Genomic DNA, 19421 nt, shown 5'->3' with positions numbered 1-19421 from the left:
TCAGCTTCGTCCCATACTCCCTGCTCTGGTCACACCTTAATACCCGCGCTCCCCATCGTTGACGCCCGATCCCACCGCGCCACTTCAGCTTCGTCCCATACTCCCTGCTCTGGTCACAGCTATGCACCTTCGCCCCTTATTTCTCACCTCACTATTCCACCTTCGTCTCCTGTTGCGGACAGAGCTCCACGAGGCGTTCGACCAGGAGGCGCGCGAGACCCGTCAGGACCGCCTGCTGCTCACGGCCGCGGTCCCGGTCGGCCCTGACACCATCCGCGGCGGATACGACGTGCCCAAGCTGGCCAAGTCAGTGTCTCCACCGCACGCGGATCCGGATATGACTCGGCATACATTGCACGAACAGCGTTCATTGCTTCTTGAGCCTCAAAACAACAGATCGCGCACACGATGTCTTTTAACCACAGAATACAGAATCGCATTAGCCCTAATGAGCTTGTTATGCATTAGTTTACAAACAAGCGTATCCTCGCGGAGTTTTAGCATATACACAAGGCTTAAGTCAGCATCCGAGGAGCACAAACCTTGGTTGAAATCTATATGCTTGCGGTGAAGAAAGCCATTTTTGAGTTCTGAGCCGGTAAATTGTACCCAAGTGTCGTATTAGAACTAAACAAATGATTGTTTCACGCATAAACCAGAAGTGCGGCTCTGAGCAAGTCAACTCCAACAACACGAGACAAATGCCTTCGCTTGCCACCATTGCCCAAAAATGCCTTCGCTTGCCACCATGCCCACAAACCACCCGATCCTAAGATGCAGCCTGCTGGGCCGGCAACAACTGCCCCCGTCCCGGCGGCAGGTCCTTGGACATCTTCAACATCATGGCCTACGACTTCCACGGCAAGTGGGAGTCGCAGACGGGACACAACGCCCCGCTCAACGCCCACTCCACGGACTCCACGTGGCGCAAGCAGCTCTCCGTCAACGCCTCTGTCCACATGTGGATGCGCCTGGGCGCGCCTGCGCACAAGATCGTTGTCGGGTAAGTGATGACGTCAGCGGGAGCCGGTGGAGCGTCCGGATCGCGTGTTGGCTGCCCGAATGGATTTATGTGCGTATGAGCTTGGAAAGAATTCGGCTGAGTGGAGGGGCCGAGCCACTAGTATGCTTTTGTGAAAGTCACGCATGTAAGGCTCCAACTTTTTGCCTTTTCAGCCCAAAAATGAAATAACGATGACGTCGAAAAACAGCTAATTTATTTTCTCAGCTTACAAAAAACATGTAAAACCCGATGGAATTTGCAATTTTTGGACCTATTTAGCTTGATGACTGGCAGTTCTCCCCGACTTCCCCGGCATGTTTGTAAATATTTCCCCCAGTACGTCTATGCTAGCACGAACTGGAACTGAGTGCCTAGTAATAATTTGCTTTGTTATCTTGACTTGGGTTATGCCTGAGAAGGCATGCCTAATGCTTCAATGGTGCTGAAGCAGAAAAGCAGATGTTTAGTGTGAAACCAGCTTTATGAGATCATTTTTTCAGAAGATCTTGAGCAAAGCATGTACTGTCTATCAATTTCCCACCGCAGTAATGAGCTGTGAAAGCTCGCCTTTGGAGGCGCACAGAGTCGCATCTTAGTGAATCATTAACTAATGCGCCTCGCACACCGACGTCGCGATGCTGTTTGTCATCAGCTCACACTGGGCCTCACCGAGCGTCTGATCGCGCGGACATCTGTTGTTGCAGCATGCCGACGTACGGCCGCAGCTTCACACTGGCCGACCCGGCCAACCCCGCCGTAATCGCCCAGACATCTGTTGTTGCAGCACGCCGACGTACGGCCGCAGCTTCACACTGGCCAACCTGCCAACCCCGCCGTAATCGCCCGGACATCTGTTGTTGCAGCGTGCTGACGTACGGCCGCAGCTTCACACTGGCCAACCTGCCAACCCCGCCGTAATTGCCCGGACATCTGTTGTTGCAGCGTGCCGACGTACGGCCGCAGCTTCACACTGGCCAACCTGCCAACCCCGCCGTAATCGCCCGGGCATCTGTTGTTGCAGCATGCCGAAGTACGGCCGTAGCTTCACTCTGGCCAACCCGGCCAACCCCGCCGTAATCGCCCGGGCATCTGTTGTTGCAGCGTGCCGACGTACGGCCGTAGCTTCACTCTGGCCAACCCGGCCAACCCCGCCGTGATCGCCCGGACATCTGTTGTTGCAGCATGCCGACGTAAGGCCGTAGCTTCACTCTGGCCAACCCGGCCAACCCCGCCGTAATCGCCCGGGCATCTGTTGTTGCAGCGTGCCGACGTAAGGCCGCAGCTTCACTCTGGCCAACCCGGCCAACCCCGCCGTAATCGCCCGGACATCTGTTGTTGCAGCGTGCCGACGTACGGCCGTAGCTTCATACTGGCCAACCTGCCAACCCCGCCGTAATCGCCCGGACATCTGTTGTTGCAGCATGCCGACGTACGGCCGTAGCTTCACTCTGGCCAACCCGGCCAACCCCGCCGTAAACGCCCCGGCCAGCGGAGGCGGCAACGCCGGCACCTACACCAAGGAGGCCGGCTCCCTGGCCTACTACGAGGTGAGCAGACGAATGCGGCGGAAAGGGGGCGGACTGAAGAGTGCGTCACTGCCTACCGGCAGCATGCGGGGGGGGGGGGGGCAGAGGGACGATGAAGCCGTGAAAACCTTCACACATTTTCTTGCTAGAACTGTTTCAGGCATGAAAACGCATGATTACCACGATTTGTTTTGATTCGATAACCAGATGGCCACACTAATAATTCATTTCATTGCACCCTTACCCCGAAACACTCATCATTGTAAGGATCCCTGCCGACTGGAGATGACTGGGCCGTATGCCACGAATGCGTCACTTTAGTCTGGAAACCACGAAGGAAAAATCCATGCTCTAAAACATGCGCAATCTGTTCGCCTGAAGGCCCTGGGTACTGATTTACTGGACATATGTCACCCAAACACATGTCAAATCATGTGTATGTGCTCAAATCAAAATTATCGTCGACGCATCCCGCAATCGTACAAGCAGTTAGCTTGGCTCTAATACTAACGCCCATAGGCATTGGCTCAGAAAAATGAAAAGGCAAGGGCGTATAATTTTTACTGACTCACGTTCAAGTATCCAGTGTGGGCATGCAGTGGATAGCCCCACGTCTCGCGGCTGTCGGCCACCCGCTCTCCGCTTCACGGCTGTCGGCCACCCGCTCTCCACCTCACGACTCTCGACCACCCACTTCCCACCTCACGGCTGTCGGCCACCCGCTCTCCACCTCACGACTCTCGACCACCCGCTCTCCACCGCACGGCTGTCGGCCACCCACTCTCCACCTCACGACTCTCGACCACCCGCTCTCCACCTCACGGCTGTCGGTCGCCCGTTTTCCGCCGCAGCACTGAACAACCTCTCTCTCGCCTGGCAGCTGTGCGAGATGCTCTACAACGGCGCCCAGTACACCTGGGACACGGACATGTCCGTGCCGTACCTGGTCGACGGCAACCAGTGGGTCGGCTTCGACGACGAGCGCTCCATTCGCATCAAGATGGACTTCATCAAGGATATGGGCCTGGCAGGAGCCATGGTCTGGTCTTTGGACATGGACGACTTCAACGCGGCGGCCTGTAAGGGCGCCAAGTACCCGCTGATTTCGGCCATGAGGTGAGGGGAGAACAAGAGGGATGGAGCTAAGGAGGCAGATGAGGGAGGTACGGCATAAGGTGAGAAAAAACGGAGGAGGAGGAGGAGAGGCAAGTGAGAGAGACACGGCATGAAGTAAACGAAGAACAAAAGGAGGAGGAGGAGGAGGAGGAGGAGGAGGGGCAGGTAAGGGAGGTACGACATGAGGTGAGAAGAGAGCGAGAGGGGAGAAGAAGAAGGCAGGTGGGGAATGTACGGCATAAGGCGAGGAAAAACAGAGGAGGAGAAGGAGGAGAGGCAAGTGAGAAAGATACGGTATGAGGTGAGCGAAGAACGAAAGGAGGAAGAGGAGTCAAGAGAGAGAGAGAGAGAGAGAGAGAGAGAGAGAAGGAAGAGAGAGAGAGAGAGAGAGAGGAGAGAGAGAGAGAAGAGGAGAGAGAGAGAGAGAGAGAGAAGAGAGAGAGGAGAGAGAGAGAGAGATAGAGAGAAGAGAGAGAGAGAGAGAGAGAGAGAGAGAGAGAGAGAGAGAGAGAGAGAGAGAGAGAGAGAGAGAGAGAGAGAGAGAAGAGGCAAATATAATAGAGCGAATAGAAGGCAAAGCTGTTTTTTTGGCCTCTTCAGGTTTGGTGGGCCATAATTATCTGACCCATCAAAGCTGGGGTATCCGAAAAACAGTATGGTGAGAGGACAGGACGACGCAGATGCGTTTGGCGTTGTAAAGAAGACGACAGTATTTGTAAGGTGCCGTCGGCGCGCGCCGTGTGATCGGCCATCGTGGTTATGACGGGTAAATGTTTTGATACAAATATTAGACCGAGCGATTACATGAAAATATCAATACCAATATATATATATATATATATATATATATATATATATATATATGCGGTCAAATGAGCGATTGCAAGCTAAATGTTACCCGGACAAACGCACATAGCGTGCGTGTTCATTTTTTTGTAGTAGCTTTGTCAAAGCCGCACTTGATTTTAAAATTATAGCGTTTATCTTAAAATGTCTTTACGTTGTTGGCGCAATAATCAAACGCTAAAGACAAAATGCTGAAAAATAGCACAATCCAGCAGCCTTGTCCACAAAATGTGTGAACATTGCAGAGAGGAGCTGCTGGGTATATCACGGTCGGACAAGAAGAAGGACATCGACTGGACTAAGATCTCGCCGTCGAGGGCCCGGCCTGCGATATCTACGGCGCCGATCATCTCCAAACTCAGCACCGCTGACATCATTGCCCTGCTGAAGGCGCAGGGTGAGCAGAAGCCTAGTGTGACATGTGCGGTGTCTGGAGAAACCATGTAACAGTAGCGTGTGGTGACGAAATGATGTTGGAAGGAAGTCCCATGGGGATGACAGATGTTTGATGGGGACATTTGAATAAGGCTGGGGAGGGGGGGGGGGGGTACATGGTGACCTAGTCACCAGCAAGCTCTCTACGTCCAAATGTAAATTAAACGGAGAATCTTCTGATTGATGCATCTAGATGTTTATTCTCGAATTTCGAATTAGTATCAGGCTTGGGTGAAGGCTTAAGTCAAAAGTTGTTATTAAGTCTCAGAGCACAAATACTTACACAGTGAAAAAAACGTTCATAGACTTATAGAACAAACTTACTGGCTTGAAATCTACAAGGGTCTTACTTATTACGTGATAAATCAATACTAAGGCAGGATGTCGCTCAGATCACGCAATACCGTCCGTTTAGCCGTCATGCATCTGGCTGCTCCCGCAATTTACGGGCATATCTAATAAAGCGCTGTCGCTCCAGAAAAAAGTTTTGCATTTGCCTTGCGCCCTACCAAAACTACTCAGTCTCAGCCACTGGGATTTAACCTAACTCAACTGTGCCGCATGCGTGATTGCTCCGCCCAGCACCCAATCCATTTCTATCTGTTTCTGGCCAGTGCCAGTACTGATCTGTTTCAGCTCATGGATGATCTGTCTCTGTCTGCATCTGGCCCACTCCTGTCTGTGTCTGACCTCTGTTCCGGTCCGTGTCTGACCTGCCACGTCCGTGTCCGCCTCGTAGGCATTACCCCGGACGCCAAGACGGTCCAGAAGCTGGGTCAGATCTCGCTGACCTCGGCCGGCGGCGGCACCGGCACCAGCGGCAACGCCATCATCGACCGCTTCGACGACAACCGTGAGTACAAACGCGTGGCCGGTGCGCCCCGGCTGCGTATGACGTACTAATGGGCTTTTGGCTGGCTCTGACGGCTAAAACAGCTGGATCTCTGCATGATACGCTAATCGGCTTCTGGCTAGATTTGCCGGCTTACCACGCACTGGGCTTGGGGGAATGCGATAGGGGGGGGGGGGGGGGGGGGGGGCAGGGCGCAGCCGCAAACGTCCGTCTAACTAACCATTATCCCCGCTTTACGCCGCTTGACAAAGGCTTGGCTTAACATTGCAGCTGGGGCGGTGAGCGCGTCATTCCAGCCTCAGGCAGTGGCGGGAGACGGGACGACAGAGGCTTCCGCGCCGGCCCCCGCGCGCAGGAACGCACCGGCATCTCAAGTCGCCGGAGAGCGGAAAACGCCCGTAACGCCGGGCACCACGACATCGCGAGAGCCGGCGACCTTGATGGGACACGAGGCGGCAGCGTACCCACGGCGGGCGCAAGGAACGTTGACAATCCGGACGAGGATCGCGCGACCTCGGCCGAGCATAGTGCCGACATCTGTTGACGGCCTTCTGAACCTCCGTACTTGGCCAGCGGCTATCGGGGACTCGGACACGCCGTCACAGTACAGGGACAATCCATTCCTCAAGCAGATGGCGCATGTGGCGCCAGCTGTAGGTGGCAGCCCGATGGTGACGGAGCCGAAGCAGCTGGATATGCCGGCGATGCAGGACGAGAAGCTTACGCCCACGCCGAAGCCGACGCCCTCGTATTATGGGAGTAATCCATTCTTGGAATCAGGGATCCCGCCACGCTCTGGCGCCAGACGGCCCCGAGGAAGACAAACCAGGGACGAATAACAGCAGCCCGGCGGCAAAACAAGGCAAGACGCTGCAGGAGACTGTCATGTTGCTTCTTTTTACGTTTTACGAATTGTGTTAGACTAGCTGCTCGTTTGGTTCAAGCGGAGATTATCATGCCCGCCAATGTCCGCAAAAAGACCTCGTTCGGTCCTGTAGTCTAGTCGTTATCGTAGTTACCATGTCGTATTCTGTTTTCTGTTGCGAATGCATCACAATGTGCAGGATATGGTTTTGTAGCTGCTGCTTAGTGGTCTCCGGAGAAAATAACGACATAATTGTTTGTTTGGCCTTCACCACTGCAAGCCACCGCACTTTATTTGGAAACTCGGAAAAACAAATGCTCACATTGATAAGATAGGAACCATTATGATGTCCAGTGAAGGCCAGTCAACAATCTCTTCATTAGCACGTTTGTTTATATATTATGGTGTGAGTGATGTGTTGTAGTCAAAACATTATGCGGAATAAAACTGAAGGAGCCGATCTAGGCGTGAAGTAGCAGCTTAGATAATTTTCGGTGTTTAATTAGAGGTAGTACTGTGTCCAATGTTCTGTGCTTAGAATGGCTCGGTGTGAAAAGAGTTTAACCCAATTTTGTACCCTGGGATGAGCCCAAAACCTAAAGAAATCCATCACAGTGTAAAGCAGGACACTGGGGCATCCTAGTTCGTCCAGGGAGAAACATTGGTCATGTCGGGAAATGAAACGCAAGAGATGTCTCGGGATATTGGCGGATACAACAGCCACGCTCGCTGAAAGACACCGGCTTAGTTGATGGCCATTGGCGTTGACCTCGAGAGGGGAGCTTCTGACCTCGATCACGAAGCTCATCAATCCTGGAGCAGGCCTTTGGGAAACAAACACGAGGACGGAGCGTCCGTCGCACGCCTCGACTGCTCTCGATCTGAAGTCGTGCAGACAGCCGTGCAGACCCACAGACACATGCCCAAACCATGCGGAGGCATGCCTGGTTGATTCACGGTTTCGCATCGGTAGTCGAACGAAGTACTGCGGCCAGCGCGGCATCTGTAACCTTTCACCATTGCAGCCGTGCTAAGATTATACTGCATGCTTCACTGCACCTGTTGGTATAAAGTATAAAACAACTGCGGCGTATTCGTCACTCCCTGCGCAAAAAAGCCTGAGGGGACGAAACGCAGTTAAACTATAGTCATGAATCAATGCTGTACTATCTATGATATAGTGCATACACTTCGTGTTGGTTACGACTCGCTGCCTATCGCTGCTGCCTTGTGCCTCATGCTCGTAATTGCTGTTGCTTTTTGCCCCATGCTTGTTATTCATAACGGCGGTGCTATAGATGTACCACGGCACCACGGCTGGATCTGCTGTTCCTTCTGTAAAATATGCCATCAGGCGGTTTTCAGGCAACTAAAACCATGCACCACACAGCTGACCCACGAAGGCTACATGTTTTAATGTATTATGAATACGTAAAGCATAACTGGTCACTATGATGCTCTGCCTGAACCTACTTTTTTGCATGCCTGCTTTTCCTTTCAGACATGCACCGTTCCACATTCCCCAGCAATACCCTTGCTGTAGGCCCTGTGCGCATATCGCAAGTCAAGCTTTTGCTGCTGCATGTGGGTGACTTCACCTCATGCCACTCTCTATCTACTGACGTTGTCCTTAACAGATAATTAGCTCCCGCAAAGTCTTGCCGAGCACGGCCGCCAACGTCGAGGCCGCCGATCTGACCTTAATTCGACCTTGGCCGGCAGTGTCGGCGCCGAAGGTCTTCTGCTACGTGTCGAGCTGGGCGCGCGACCGGCCTGGCCGCGGCCGGTTCTCGCCGGCAGACCTGGACCCTGCCCTCTGCACGCACGTGGTCTGGGCCTTCGGGTCGATCCGCCAGGGCAAGATCGAGCTGCCGTCGCCGGACCAGGACTCCAGGGACGAGGACAGCGACTACCAGCAGCTGCTGCGCCTGCGGGACGCCAACAACAAGCTCAAGGTGCCGGGCTGGCTTTCGGTGGCCGCGGCCGGTGTTCGGTGAACGCCACTTTGGCAGACCTGAACGGTCTTGCACCAGTGGTCTGATTTACAAACGGGCCATCGAGGCATCAGAATGCGATCTGGAGTTTAGAAAGGTTCACGAATACCCCAAAATAAGGGTTTTTATAGTGATGAAGTTGGCCCCATCGGCCGAAGGACCCCTTGGCCGAAAGAACCCCTTGGCCCTAAGGGCCCCCCGTGCCCAGACTTTGACACGTCCTGGGCGCAGCCTCGACTACCCCCTGCCTTACACAGTGCGGTCAATAGCGTTGTATACCAGGAGACGGGCGAGATGGTTGAGATAATTTGGGCAAATTTGAGGCGAAAAAATGGAATGCTGTCATGTCCATTGCTTTTGAAGCGTGTTGGCTTCATTGCCGTGTTCTCCCGGGAGACAGCGGAATTATGGGGAGGGATGTTCAGAGCATCTCATCCACAACAGCTGTTAAAAATTCACAAAAGGTCCAGCGACATGGTCCAAATATCATGGATGTATGGTGCGCTTTTGATGGGCCCAACTCGGGTTTAATAATGTTACTTGCGATGCAGAGTAGGGTATGACGTTTTCATTGAATACGAGCGTAGGACTATGACTTCAGTGTCACGGGCTCCCCCTATGTCGACCTCCACGAGGACCAAGTGCGTTTAGGTGCCTGCTCTTTCCCAAACCATGACTTCTCTGCCCGCTCACACCCTCCGTCGAGCAGGCACGTCACGATCTTCTCCCCCGTCCCCGGCCATTGTCCCAGCACACGTCTCTACGGGCTGGACCACGGCTCAGGGCCGGCTCGGACGGCACTGAGCGGAGGTGGCCAGTGCACTGAAACCGTATGCCGAGGAGCCGACCCGATGGTGACGCAGAAGCCTCCCTGCCTCAGATTTTGTTGGCGTTGGGCGGATGGTCTGCCGGACCTGAGCCCTTCCAGGAGCTCACTTCCAGCGACTACAAGATGAACAACTTCGTGTACGATACCGTCGACTTCATTCGCAAGAAGAAGCTGGACGGCATTGACGTGGACTGGGAGTACCCCAGGTGAGTCAGCGTTCTGCGCTCCGGAGCTCCAGCTCCTGCCGACTTTAGTCCATGTGCTTTGCTCCGATAAACGCAGCTGTCTCCGGTCAACTTCACGGGCCGCCACGAGATGAAATCTGAAGATTTATTAGTTCAAATAAGGTCATCACACTAGACCTTCAGTCATGGTGCCGGAAACGGGAGCTTCGTTTCTGTCAAAGAGAGTTGTATCTTAGATAACTATCGCACTGCAGCCATTATTCCCGTCTGCCTTTGTCAGCGTGGATGCTGGATAACGTAAAACCGTTTATCTTAACCTTAAGCCCGGCCACCAATCGGAAGTGATTCTTTTCTCCAGCTCTCTACCTCCTAGCTCTCTACTCTAGCTCTCTACCTCCTAGCCCTCTACCCTAGCTCTCTACTTCCTAGCCATCTACTCTAGCTCTCTACCTCCTAGCCCTCTACTCCAGCTCTCTACCTCCTAGCCCTCTACTCTAACACTCTACCTCCTAGCCCTCTATTCTAACTCTCTACCTCCTAGTCCTCTACTCTAGTTCTCTACTTCCTAGCCCTATACTCTAACTCTCTACCTCCTAGCCCCCTACTCCAGCTCTCTTCCTCCTAGCTCTCTACTCTAGCTCTCTACCTCCTAGCTCTCTGCTCTAGTTCTCTATCTCCTAGTTCTCTACCTTCTAAAGCCTTGTCCAGCTGCCAAGTCATCAAAGTGCGTCAAGAAATAAAAAGAAAAGAGCATCATCAGCCAGGCCTAGCCAGCCATTCGAAAGAAGCTTCATCGCACAGCCGCCAAGCGGCCGCACGTGGCGCTGCCTGCCTGCCTGAGTGAACCTGCCCTCCGCATCCGGCCTGAGACAGGACCTCACCAGTCATCCTGTTACAGCGGCTCCAAGGACCGCTCGGCCTACAGCAAGCTGATTCGCGAGTTCAAGCTGGCTTTCGAGGGCGAGGCGGCCTCGAGCAAGAAATCGCGTCTGCTGCTGACAGCCGCTCTGCCGGCCAGTGCCGAAGCTATCTATTCCGGGTACGTTGGCGCAGAGGGTACCGAGGGGTGGCAAGCGAGGGTCCATGAGTACCCTGGCTGCAGAATAGGGGCATGCCCAGGGACGTCTACAGGTGGTGTGGTGTGAGTAGGTGCTATATATCCCGAGGAGGTCAGTGCATAGATGTACTGAGAGCTCCAAAATTGAAGGGTGTGGTAGCGTTTCCAGGGCTTCCGGGCTGATGTCATAACGGTACAAACAACGAATCGCACCAAGTTATTTCCCCGAACAAGGCGGCCTCGGCGGTTTCAATCCCGTCAGTATGTGTTTACCCGAATTATCGGTTTCAGAATGAGGTGTCTCGCGGCTGAATCCAAGTCAATTCAGCCAGCTCGATGAAAGCTCGATTTGTGAGGAATACACCGTATCCCTCAATCTCTCAAATGTTCTTGGCACGATTACATATGATTTTGTGTCAATTTACCTTTCACGGATTCATTTCTTCATGCTTACCTATGCGTGCTTGTTAACGTCGCGTATACCAGACTAGAAGATGCGTGCACTAGAAACCCCTACGCAGCATGTTTATTGTATTTCTGTTTTTCTAAGTTACGACGTTCCGGAGATCGCCAAGCACCTCGACTTCATGAACATCATGACGTACGACTTCCACGGCAACTGGGACAGCGTGGTGGGACATAACGCTCCGCTCTACCCACTGGAGACAGCCTCTAGAGACGAGTCCAAAATGAGTGTGGTGAGTGTTCGATCGACAACGTGGGAATCACGTATTCCTCGCGCATGTTAAGGCTGGTCGTGATTGTTCACTTCGCGCGTGTGGCTACCCGGACATCGTGCTCCCGGACATCGTGCTCCCGGACATCGTGCTCTGTCCTCGGAGTGCCCTTATCGTTCTTCTCTTCTCGGACATTCGAGCTGAAACCGAAGCGAGACATTGGCATGCGTTGGCTGGCTGACATGGCCACCGATTTGGTGCACCACGTTTCCCATTGCGCTAACAGCACTTGCCTTCAGAATTCCTCACCAATAATGTATGCAGACGTAATAACATGACACGTTCACTACCAAAGCTCGTAAATTATTTCTGGTGATCTAAGATGGGAGCGTTGTTTTCGGAAGAAACTCAAGAGATGTTGCATTGACTTTGCCCATGATAGAACATCCAGTGATCGTGAACCTAGCAGCAGAGGTTCTCGGAATGACGACCTGCCCGAAATGGAATTTTCATATCGGAACGTCAAATGACTATTGATCATCGTCTGATCATAATCTATCAGTAGTGCACAGTTGTAAAATAAATGCCTCAGATAAATTTCAAATATTCCAACCCTATCTTCACCGATAGACGCAAGCTTTCGTCATGTAGATAGACCACGAAGGACACAAACACACCATGCCGCAAAATATGTTCCCTTGAACCCAAATTTGTCTTATGACTGTTAACTTCGCCGAGGGTTTGCATCTGATTGATGCATACTATTCGCTGAAAATCTCAACATCAAAATTTGGCTTCCTCAAAGTGGCATGAGATTCGACGATACTCTGACAGGTGCTGGCGAAATGCTTACCACCTGCGTTCGTAAACTCAGCAGCGCCAACTGCTTCACATGCTCCACAGAACCCATTCGCCCATTCACCCCCCCCCCCCCCCCCTCCCTTGACGTGGCCTCGGCTAACCTCGCCTGACGTCACCAGGACTACGCGGCGCGGGAGTGGGTGAAGGAGGGCGCGATGCCGGAGAAGATGCTGATCGGCATGCCGACGTACGGTCGCACGTACACGCTCAACAACAGCGTCGAGTACGACATCGGCGCCCCTGTCATGGATGGCGGCAAGCCGGCCCGGTTCACGCGCGAGACCGGCTTTGCCAGCTACTATGAGGTGCGTGGGGAGAAGATCGGGCGGTTTTAAGTCGCGGTCACACGAGAGGAAGGCCTCGCCAGCTACTATGAGGTGCGTGGGGAGAAGATCGGGCGGTTTTAAGTCACGGTCACACGAGAGGAAGGCCTCGCCAGCTACCATGAGGTGCGTGGGGAGAAGATCGGGCGGTTTTAAGTCACGGTCACACGAGAGGAAGGCCTCGCCAGCTACCGTGAGGTCCGTGGGGAGAAGATCGGGCGGTTTTAAGTCACGGTCACATGAGAGGAAGCCCTCGCCACCTACTACGAGGTGCGTGGGGAGAAGATAGGGTGGTTCTAAGTAACGGTGACACGAGAGGAAGCCTCCGCCAACTACTATGAATTGCGGCTAGAGACGTCCTTGGGTCCGCAGCAGTGTTTTGGGCAATGATCGCATGCGAGATGACTGCTAGCTGCTGTGAAGTGCGTGCTAGAAATGTCCCTTGGCAGAGATTCTGCGGAGTTGGTCTGTTACTGAGAAGTCCTCCAACTAAATCACATCAGCTTTCGCACCTAATTGTGTTCAGGCAGAGCCATTGGTTACGTCTCTAGTGATCATCGATATTATAGCCGATCGCAGGATATTGACCTGAGTTTTGGAGAATATTAAGGTGCTTTTAACACGCCCCCGGGTGGCTGCCTTAATATCTTTCGTTAGAGTGGGGATCAATGTGACCTCCTGAGGTCTGAAAACGTGATAGCTAGGAACATGTAATTCACGCAGTAGACTGATCTGCATCTAAATTCCTGTACCTGTAGTTATGACATTGGGGGGTCAAATAAGGTATGTTCATAAAAATATAATGTTGGCGTGGGTAATTTTAGATAGATGATTTAATCTGGCCTTTGAAAAGTCCATGAAAAATGTTTGTTGCGGTCCCTTTCATTAATTAATTCGGAATAAACACCAGAAACTACCCCATAAAACTGAGCTCTCGAGTAAAAAGGCAGGTTAGTTTTGGGCTGGTTCTGATCTTCATATCTGACCCTAGGTCACTTGGATTGGTTGTAGCTCTAAATTTAATTGGTTAATTGCCTAAGAAGTTATATCAGATATGCATGACTTCGCCTAGCACTCCCTTGTTGCATCACATTGAACGTTTCCCTATAAATGCCCTTCGCTGAAAGCCATAGCCTGACTTTGACCTGTCATTGGTCAGCGATCTTACAAGGGACTTCTCATTTTTACCTAAAAAACGCCATTTAGCTATCTATAGATATGCAAAATTTAGCGTGGCTCCGCCACGCTGTTCGGAAATCGTTTTGAAAAAAACCCTCGGGAATGTCAATTGTTCTGGAAAAACCTTTGGGGAGGGTCAATTTACCCACCCACCCACCCCCCAAGACCCGAGCGTATGTTAAGGTTGCGGGAACCAAAATTGGAAAGCAAAGTTACATGTTATTGGGAAAGGTAAAACGACAGTCAGTCTGTACTTATTGATTATGTAGCGGACTGAGCATGACAACAATGTCATTGTTTTGTCATTGTCGTAGAATGCTTGTGCATGCTAGCGCAAGATGTGACCTAACATTGATTGTGCTGACTCAACTGGTCTGACTCGATTGGTCTGACTCGATTGATCTGTCTTGATTAGACCGACTTGATTGGTCTCACTCGATGAGACTGACTCGATTGGTTTTGTTCAATAAGCCTTGACTGGTATGGTGATGGACTCACTTAAATCATATTTGTAACGATCTGGCCCGACTAACGTGCTGAGCACCGGACCACACCAGACTGACACAATAACGACCTAGCCTGACCTGAGCTGGCCTCACCTGATCGGATCGGAGCTAACCCGACCCGTCCGTCCGCCAGGTGTGCGACTTCCTCGAGCGCGAGAACACCACCCTCATCTGGGACAACGAACAGATCGTGCCGTTCGCCATCAACGGCGACCAGTGGGTCGGGTTCGACGACGAGCGCTCCCTCACGGCCAAGGTCGGTGGGCCGACGGTGGCCGCCCGCGCTCACGGTCACAGTCTGGGGTCACGGTCAAGCGTGGCAGGGATAACCGGCCAGCGACTGCAGTCGACAAAGTTTTTATTTTGATTGCCTTTTATTAATCTTCCTTTTTATTTTGGACGTATGAGAACAGTTAGTTGAGTAGTGCCAATTTAACCAAGAGCTGGTCATGTGCCTGCTACGCCACACCTTGCGACTCCGTGACTGATTGAGCCCCTCTGACCCGGTGACCCGGTGACCCCAGGTCGAGTGGCTGCGTGACCTGGGCTTCGGGGGCGTGATGGTGTGGGCTGCCGATCTGGACGACTTCCGCGGCGCCTGCGGCAACGGACCGTATCCGCTTGTCAACGCCATGCAGGACGCACTGCAGGGCTACCGCGTCGAGTACACGTACGACGGTGGCGCCGCCTTCAAGCCAGGCAAAAAGGCCGACCGTGAGTTATCAGACCGATCGGCAGAGCGTACGGCACAGCGTAAGCAGAGACGGGGATTTTTTGCGCCCCAGCGCAGGAACGGTACGAGGTAGAATAGTGAGAGCCACTGCGAGTGCTTCAGTATGTTAGCTTTATAGCAGTTGGGACATCCACATTAGGATGGTGCAGTTTGTTTCAGCAAATTTTAGTGGTGACAAAATATGAATATTTCGGTATTGGCTCACCCGAAAGGATCGGTGGGCATTGTCAGTTTAAAAAACGTCGTTTGACCAGTGAAGCTCTCAGGTTTCATGCGACAGTTGGTATTGGCTCACCCGAAAGGGTCGGTGGGCATTGCCAGTTGAAAAAGCGTCGTTTGACCAGTGAAGCTCTCAGGTTTCATGCAACAGTTCCCAACGCTCTGGATCGTTGCGCTGACGTTTCGCAGCCTGCAATCTTCTTGTGTTGTTCACGTCTTGTCTGGAGGTTAGCCTCGCGCTGATTGGTCACGTCTGTGCCGCCCGGTGAGGCAAGCTGTATTTCCAAACCTGCTATGCAAGGCATGAGCGTGATAACATTATCCTGCCATGATGTCACATGTCGTTCATTTTGCAACCACTCATGCTTTCAGACAGAAGGTCCCATCATAATGCATGACTGCCGTCACTCCATGCAAATGTCCCGGTCGCCTCTTACGCAATCCCCGCCCGCAGCCAACGAAGTCGTGTGTGACAATGCGGACGGCGAGGTGACCTTCCACCGGGACGCGCTCGACTGCAAGCACTACTACCTGTGCCAGGGCTCGGTGCGCCACCACATGCCCTGCCCCAGCGACCTGGTCTTCAACGAGGAGCAGTCGGTGTGCGACTGGGCGGAGAACGTCGAGGCCTGCTGGGCCTTCACGGTTCCGCCGCCGGCAGTGTAGCCGCCGCTGCTGCCACCTGTGGAGCGACGCGAACACTGGTGGTTGCAGCGCTGGTCGTGCGAAGCGCTGCTGGTGACGCGCTGTCACGAGGCGGAGACCGTGGAGAGATTCGGGTCCCCGACGAAGGACGGAGGCATTCCGGGGGCGCAGGCTGCCTGTGGTTTTTGCCAGTGATATCTGCCGCGAGAAATGCCAAAAGTGAAAAGAAGCGTGCCTGTTCTTGATCCTGTTCAAATATATCGTACGTAGATGGCAGGACAATGGCATGCCAGGCGCGTTCTCCGAGTTGTGGACGTTCGATTGTCAAACATTTCACATTGTCTCTTTATGCAAAGCACATAAAATATGTATCAACCGAATAAGTCGACTTGCCAGCCTGGTTTTCCATGCATGCTGCAAATACTTGGTTCCTGCACCTGGTTTCCATGGAACATCTCATGCATTTTCTAGAGCCTCTTTCGGTATCGGACCATTCTGAGCGTAGAAACACCCACCAGATCGTGTGAAGTTAGTGTTGTCTCAAACAGCATAGGCATATGCGGTAGGGATGATGACTGACTAGAGTTAAGAGCCATATTGGGATACGTCACTGCTTCCTCGCAAGCCCGGTGATAGATCCCCTCTTCCCTTCTCTCCCACCCCCCCCCCCCCTGCCCACTATATAAGTGCTAATCCCACGAAGCAAACGCACAGACCTTTAGAGGGAAAGTATTAGTGTTTGAGTGTGTGATTCGTAAGCGATTGGGGGCTGGTTCCATACATTAATTCGAAACGTGAGACATTAGAAAAGCATGCGATTGACATCATTCGCTTCCCCGCATTGTTTTTCCCGTTAAGCTCATGCGCCCGCTGAATTAAACCCGAGGCGTAGCTCGTTGTACATAGAGCCGACCAATGCGAACCCAGAGCGCGTCTATTTATGCACACGAGCGACAGAGGCGGGCCGATGGAGAACGCCTGGTCACAGTGGCGCTCTAGTGATGTGTGTCTCTGTCCGTGTGTGAGTGTAAGTGTTCTTGTCGGAGGGCGCGAGTCGGTCGATACGCCAGGTCAATACAGTGCGATCAGGTACTCAGATGTCTTAGCGAACGATGGCCGATCAGCGCCTCGGATGGAGAGAGCAGAAGAGAGATGAAGACGGTGTCTCGCGTGGGGAGAGGCGGAGGAACAGTGACGATAGCGTCTGGGTTGGGGAGAGGCAGGGGAGTGATGAAGGCGGTGTCTGGGTTGGGGAGAGGCAGGGGAGTGGTGAGGGCCGGTGTCCGGGGTGACAGAGGCAGAGACTGAGTGAAGATGGTGTCTCGCGTGGGGAGAGGCAGAGGGGCGGTGAAGACGATGTCTGGGGCGTGCGGGGGCAGAGGAGCAGTGACGGCGGTGTCCGGGGTGGCAGAGGCAGAGGAGTGGTGACGGCGGTGTCCGGGGTGGCAGAGGCAGAGACTGAGTGAAGATGGTGTCTCGCGTGGGGAGAGGCAGAGGGGCGGCGAAGACGATGTCTGGGGCGTGCGGAGGCAGAGGAGCAGTGACGGCGGTGTCCGGGGTGGCAGAGGCAGAGGAGTGGTGACGGCGGTGTCCGGGGTGGCAGAGGCAGAGGAGCAGTGACGGCGGCGTGTCCGGGGTGGCAGAGGCAGAGGAGCAGTGACGGCGGTGTCCGGGGTGGCAGAGGCAGAGGAGTGGTGACGGCGGTGTCCGGGGTGGCAGAGGCAGAGGAGTGGTGACGGTGGTGTCCGGGGTGGCAGAGGCAGAGGAGTGGTGACGGCGGTGTCCGGGGTGGGGAGAGGCAAGGGAGCAGTGGCGACGGAGTCCGGGGTGGCAGAGGCAGGGGAGCGGCGGAGACGGAGTCTGGGGTGGCGGAGGCAGGGGAGCGGCGGAGACGGAGTCTGGGGTGGCAGAGGCAGGGGAGCGGCGGAGACGGAGTCTGGGGTGGCGGAGGCAGGGGAGCGGCGGAGACGGTGCACAGTGTCAGCTTAACATTCACTGATGAGTTAAGGTGATTTATTTCAAAGAATTGCATGTACATGATTGGCGTATGTGGTTTTAGGACAAAAGCCAGCGCCGGGAGCATTGTTGCATGCACCTGAATCCATTCAGCTGCTTAATTCCAACGGATTAAGCAACCTTCCTCCACCCGGCTTAGGCGAACAGAACCACACATCAGTATTGCATCACTTAGCTCTCCCAGCCGCCCATGTCGCATCACGCTGATCGCGAATTACATAAGCAGCTAGGTGCCAACGCAGAGCTCGGTTCGAGCCGCGAATCTCGCCCCCGGGTTAGCCCTTCATGCCAGGCGATCGCTCCGATCGAAGAGCGGGAGTCCAAATGCCACGGAGTGATCGCTCCGATGGAAGCGCGGGAGTCCACACGGAGCGATCGCTCCGGGAGCGATCGCTCCGACCGAAGCGCGGGAGTCCAAACGCCACGGAACGATCGCTCTGACCGAAGCGCGAGAGTCCAAACGCCACGGACATTGGCAGGTCACGGCACCGTACTGACAAACGCAAAATGGCTTAAGTCAGAGGGAGCGCCGATGCTTGTGCACTTCTCGGAAGAAAACGAAGGGACTTGCCTGACAATCATTCCGACACTTGGTTTGTCTCATGGTCCACGCCCCTGGATACCACAGCTCTCCGCCCAAGAAGAATGTTTGTGTGCGGTGTGGGTTTATGGGCTGCAAGTCCTGCTCCACGTCCATGAACATCAAAAGGCTATCAAAAAGAAGGTAACTACAACACTTACCGCATCGTCAAACACAGGACGATAGCTCTAGTCTTGTTCCTGGCGATATTGCTTTGTCAGGCTTGGCTGAGGGGCGAAAGCTGACTAACAGAAATATCTAGCATGAACTTCGAAGTTTTGCCATATTCGATGGCCCAGTTGGTTAGAGCGCCTGCCTTCCCATCCACCCGCCCGTGGCAGGGTAGCTTGGAGTCGCTTCAGGCGGCCACTTTTGGTCTTGACAGGAATGATCTGCGGTCAGTAGCTACGGCCGCGCCAAAGACCAGGTGATGCCACAGAGCAGGACGAACCGTGTCGAGCAATGCGGCGCGTTAAAGTTTTGCCATCAAATTCTGCCACTGACCTGGAATTACCGGATCACATGGTAGCGGTCAAGACTCACACAACGAGCACTTCTTAGCAAAAGCTCCGTTCTCAGAAATCCATCCATTCGATAGGTTCGGATAAAATCCTTCTGAAATATTACTTACAAACCCTCATCAGTGCATACTGAAGTCTCGGTTTCAATCAATGTGTTTTCTTGCCACTTGTATGACGTTATGAAAGGAGACATATATGCAAATGCAAGACCGTGTGTGTACGCGTGAGCGTGTATATTCTCTTATTTTCATTGCAAGCTTATGAATACATGAAGAGCACATGAACCGCCAAAATATTTTTAACATGCGAAGACAAATTTGCAGGTACATATATGAAATGCATTGCATTTTGCAAACAATGGTGAACAATAACACCGACAGCATTTCACGTCACCACATGGTATACACTCCTTCAATGGGGGAACAAAGGTTAACGTCATGTTAAGGCGATTA

General features: G+C 53.3%; 1 protein-coding gene across 1 annotated transcript in view; it reads left to right on the top strand.

Annotated features, from left to right (window-relative positions):
- Positions 1–16948, top strand: part of LOC119095384 (putative chitinase 10) — a 45256-nt gene extending 28308 nt beyond the window's left edge. Inside the window, exons 7-20 of the mRNA XM_037218230.1 lie at positions 183–306; positions 821–1003; positions 2424–2550; positions 3410–3645; positions 4737–4888; positions 5666–5779; positions 8367–8599; positions 9519–9673; positions 10551–10691; positions 11260–11407; positions 12367–12552; positions 14389–14511; positions 14780–14969; positions 15662–16948. Coding sequence (XP_037074125.1) covers positions 183–306; positions 821–1003; positions 2424–2550; positions 3410–3645; positions 4737–4888; positions 5666–5779; positions 8367–8599; positions 9519–9673; positions 10551–10691; positions 11260–11407; positions 12367–12552; positions 14389–14511; positions 14780–14969; positions 15662–15873 — 2324 coding nt within the window. The 3' untranslated portion in view covers positions 15874–16948. The remainder of the gene's footprint in view (positions 1–182; positions 307–820; positions 1004–2423; positions 2551–3409; positions 3646–4736; positions 4889–5665; positions 5780–8366; positions 8600–9518; positions 9674–10550; positions 10692–11259; positions 11408–12366; positions 12553–14388; positions 14512–14779; positions 14970–15661) is intronic.
- The last annotated feature ends 2473 nt before the right edge of the window (positions 16949–19421 follow it).

The sequence above is a fragment of the Pollicipes pollicipes genome, unplaced genomic scaffold (genome assembly GCF_011947565.3).
Source record: "Pollicipes pollicipes isolate AB1234 unplaced genomic scaffold, Ppol_2.1 Scaffold_4219;HRSCAF=4965_pilon_pilon_pilon, whole genome shotgun sequence".
Classification (NCBI taxonomy): Eukaryota; Metazoa; Arthropoda; class Thecostraca; order Pollicipedomorpha; family Pollicipedidae; genus Pollicipes; species Pollicipes pollicipes.
This window is presented reverse-complemented; position numbering and strand designations above follow the sequence as displayed.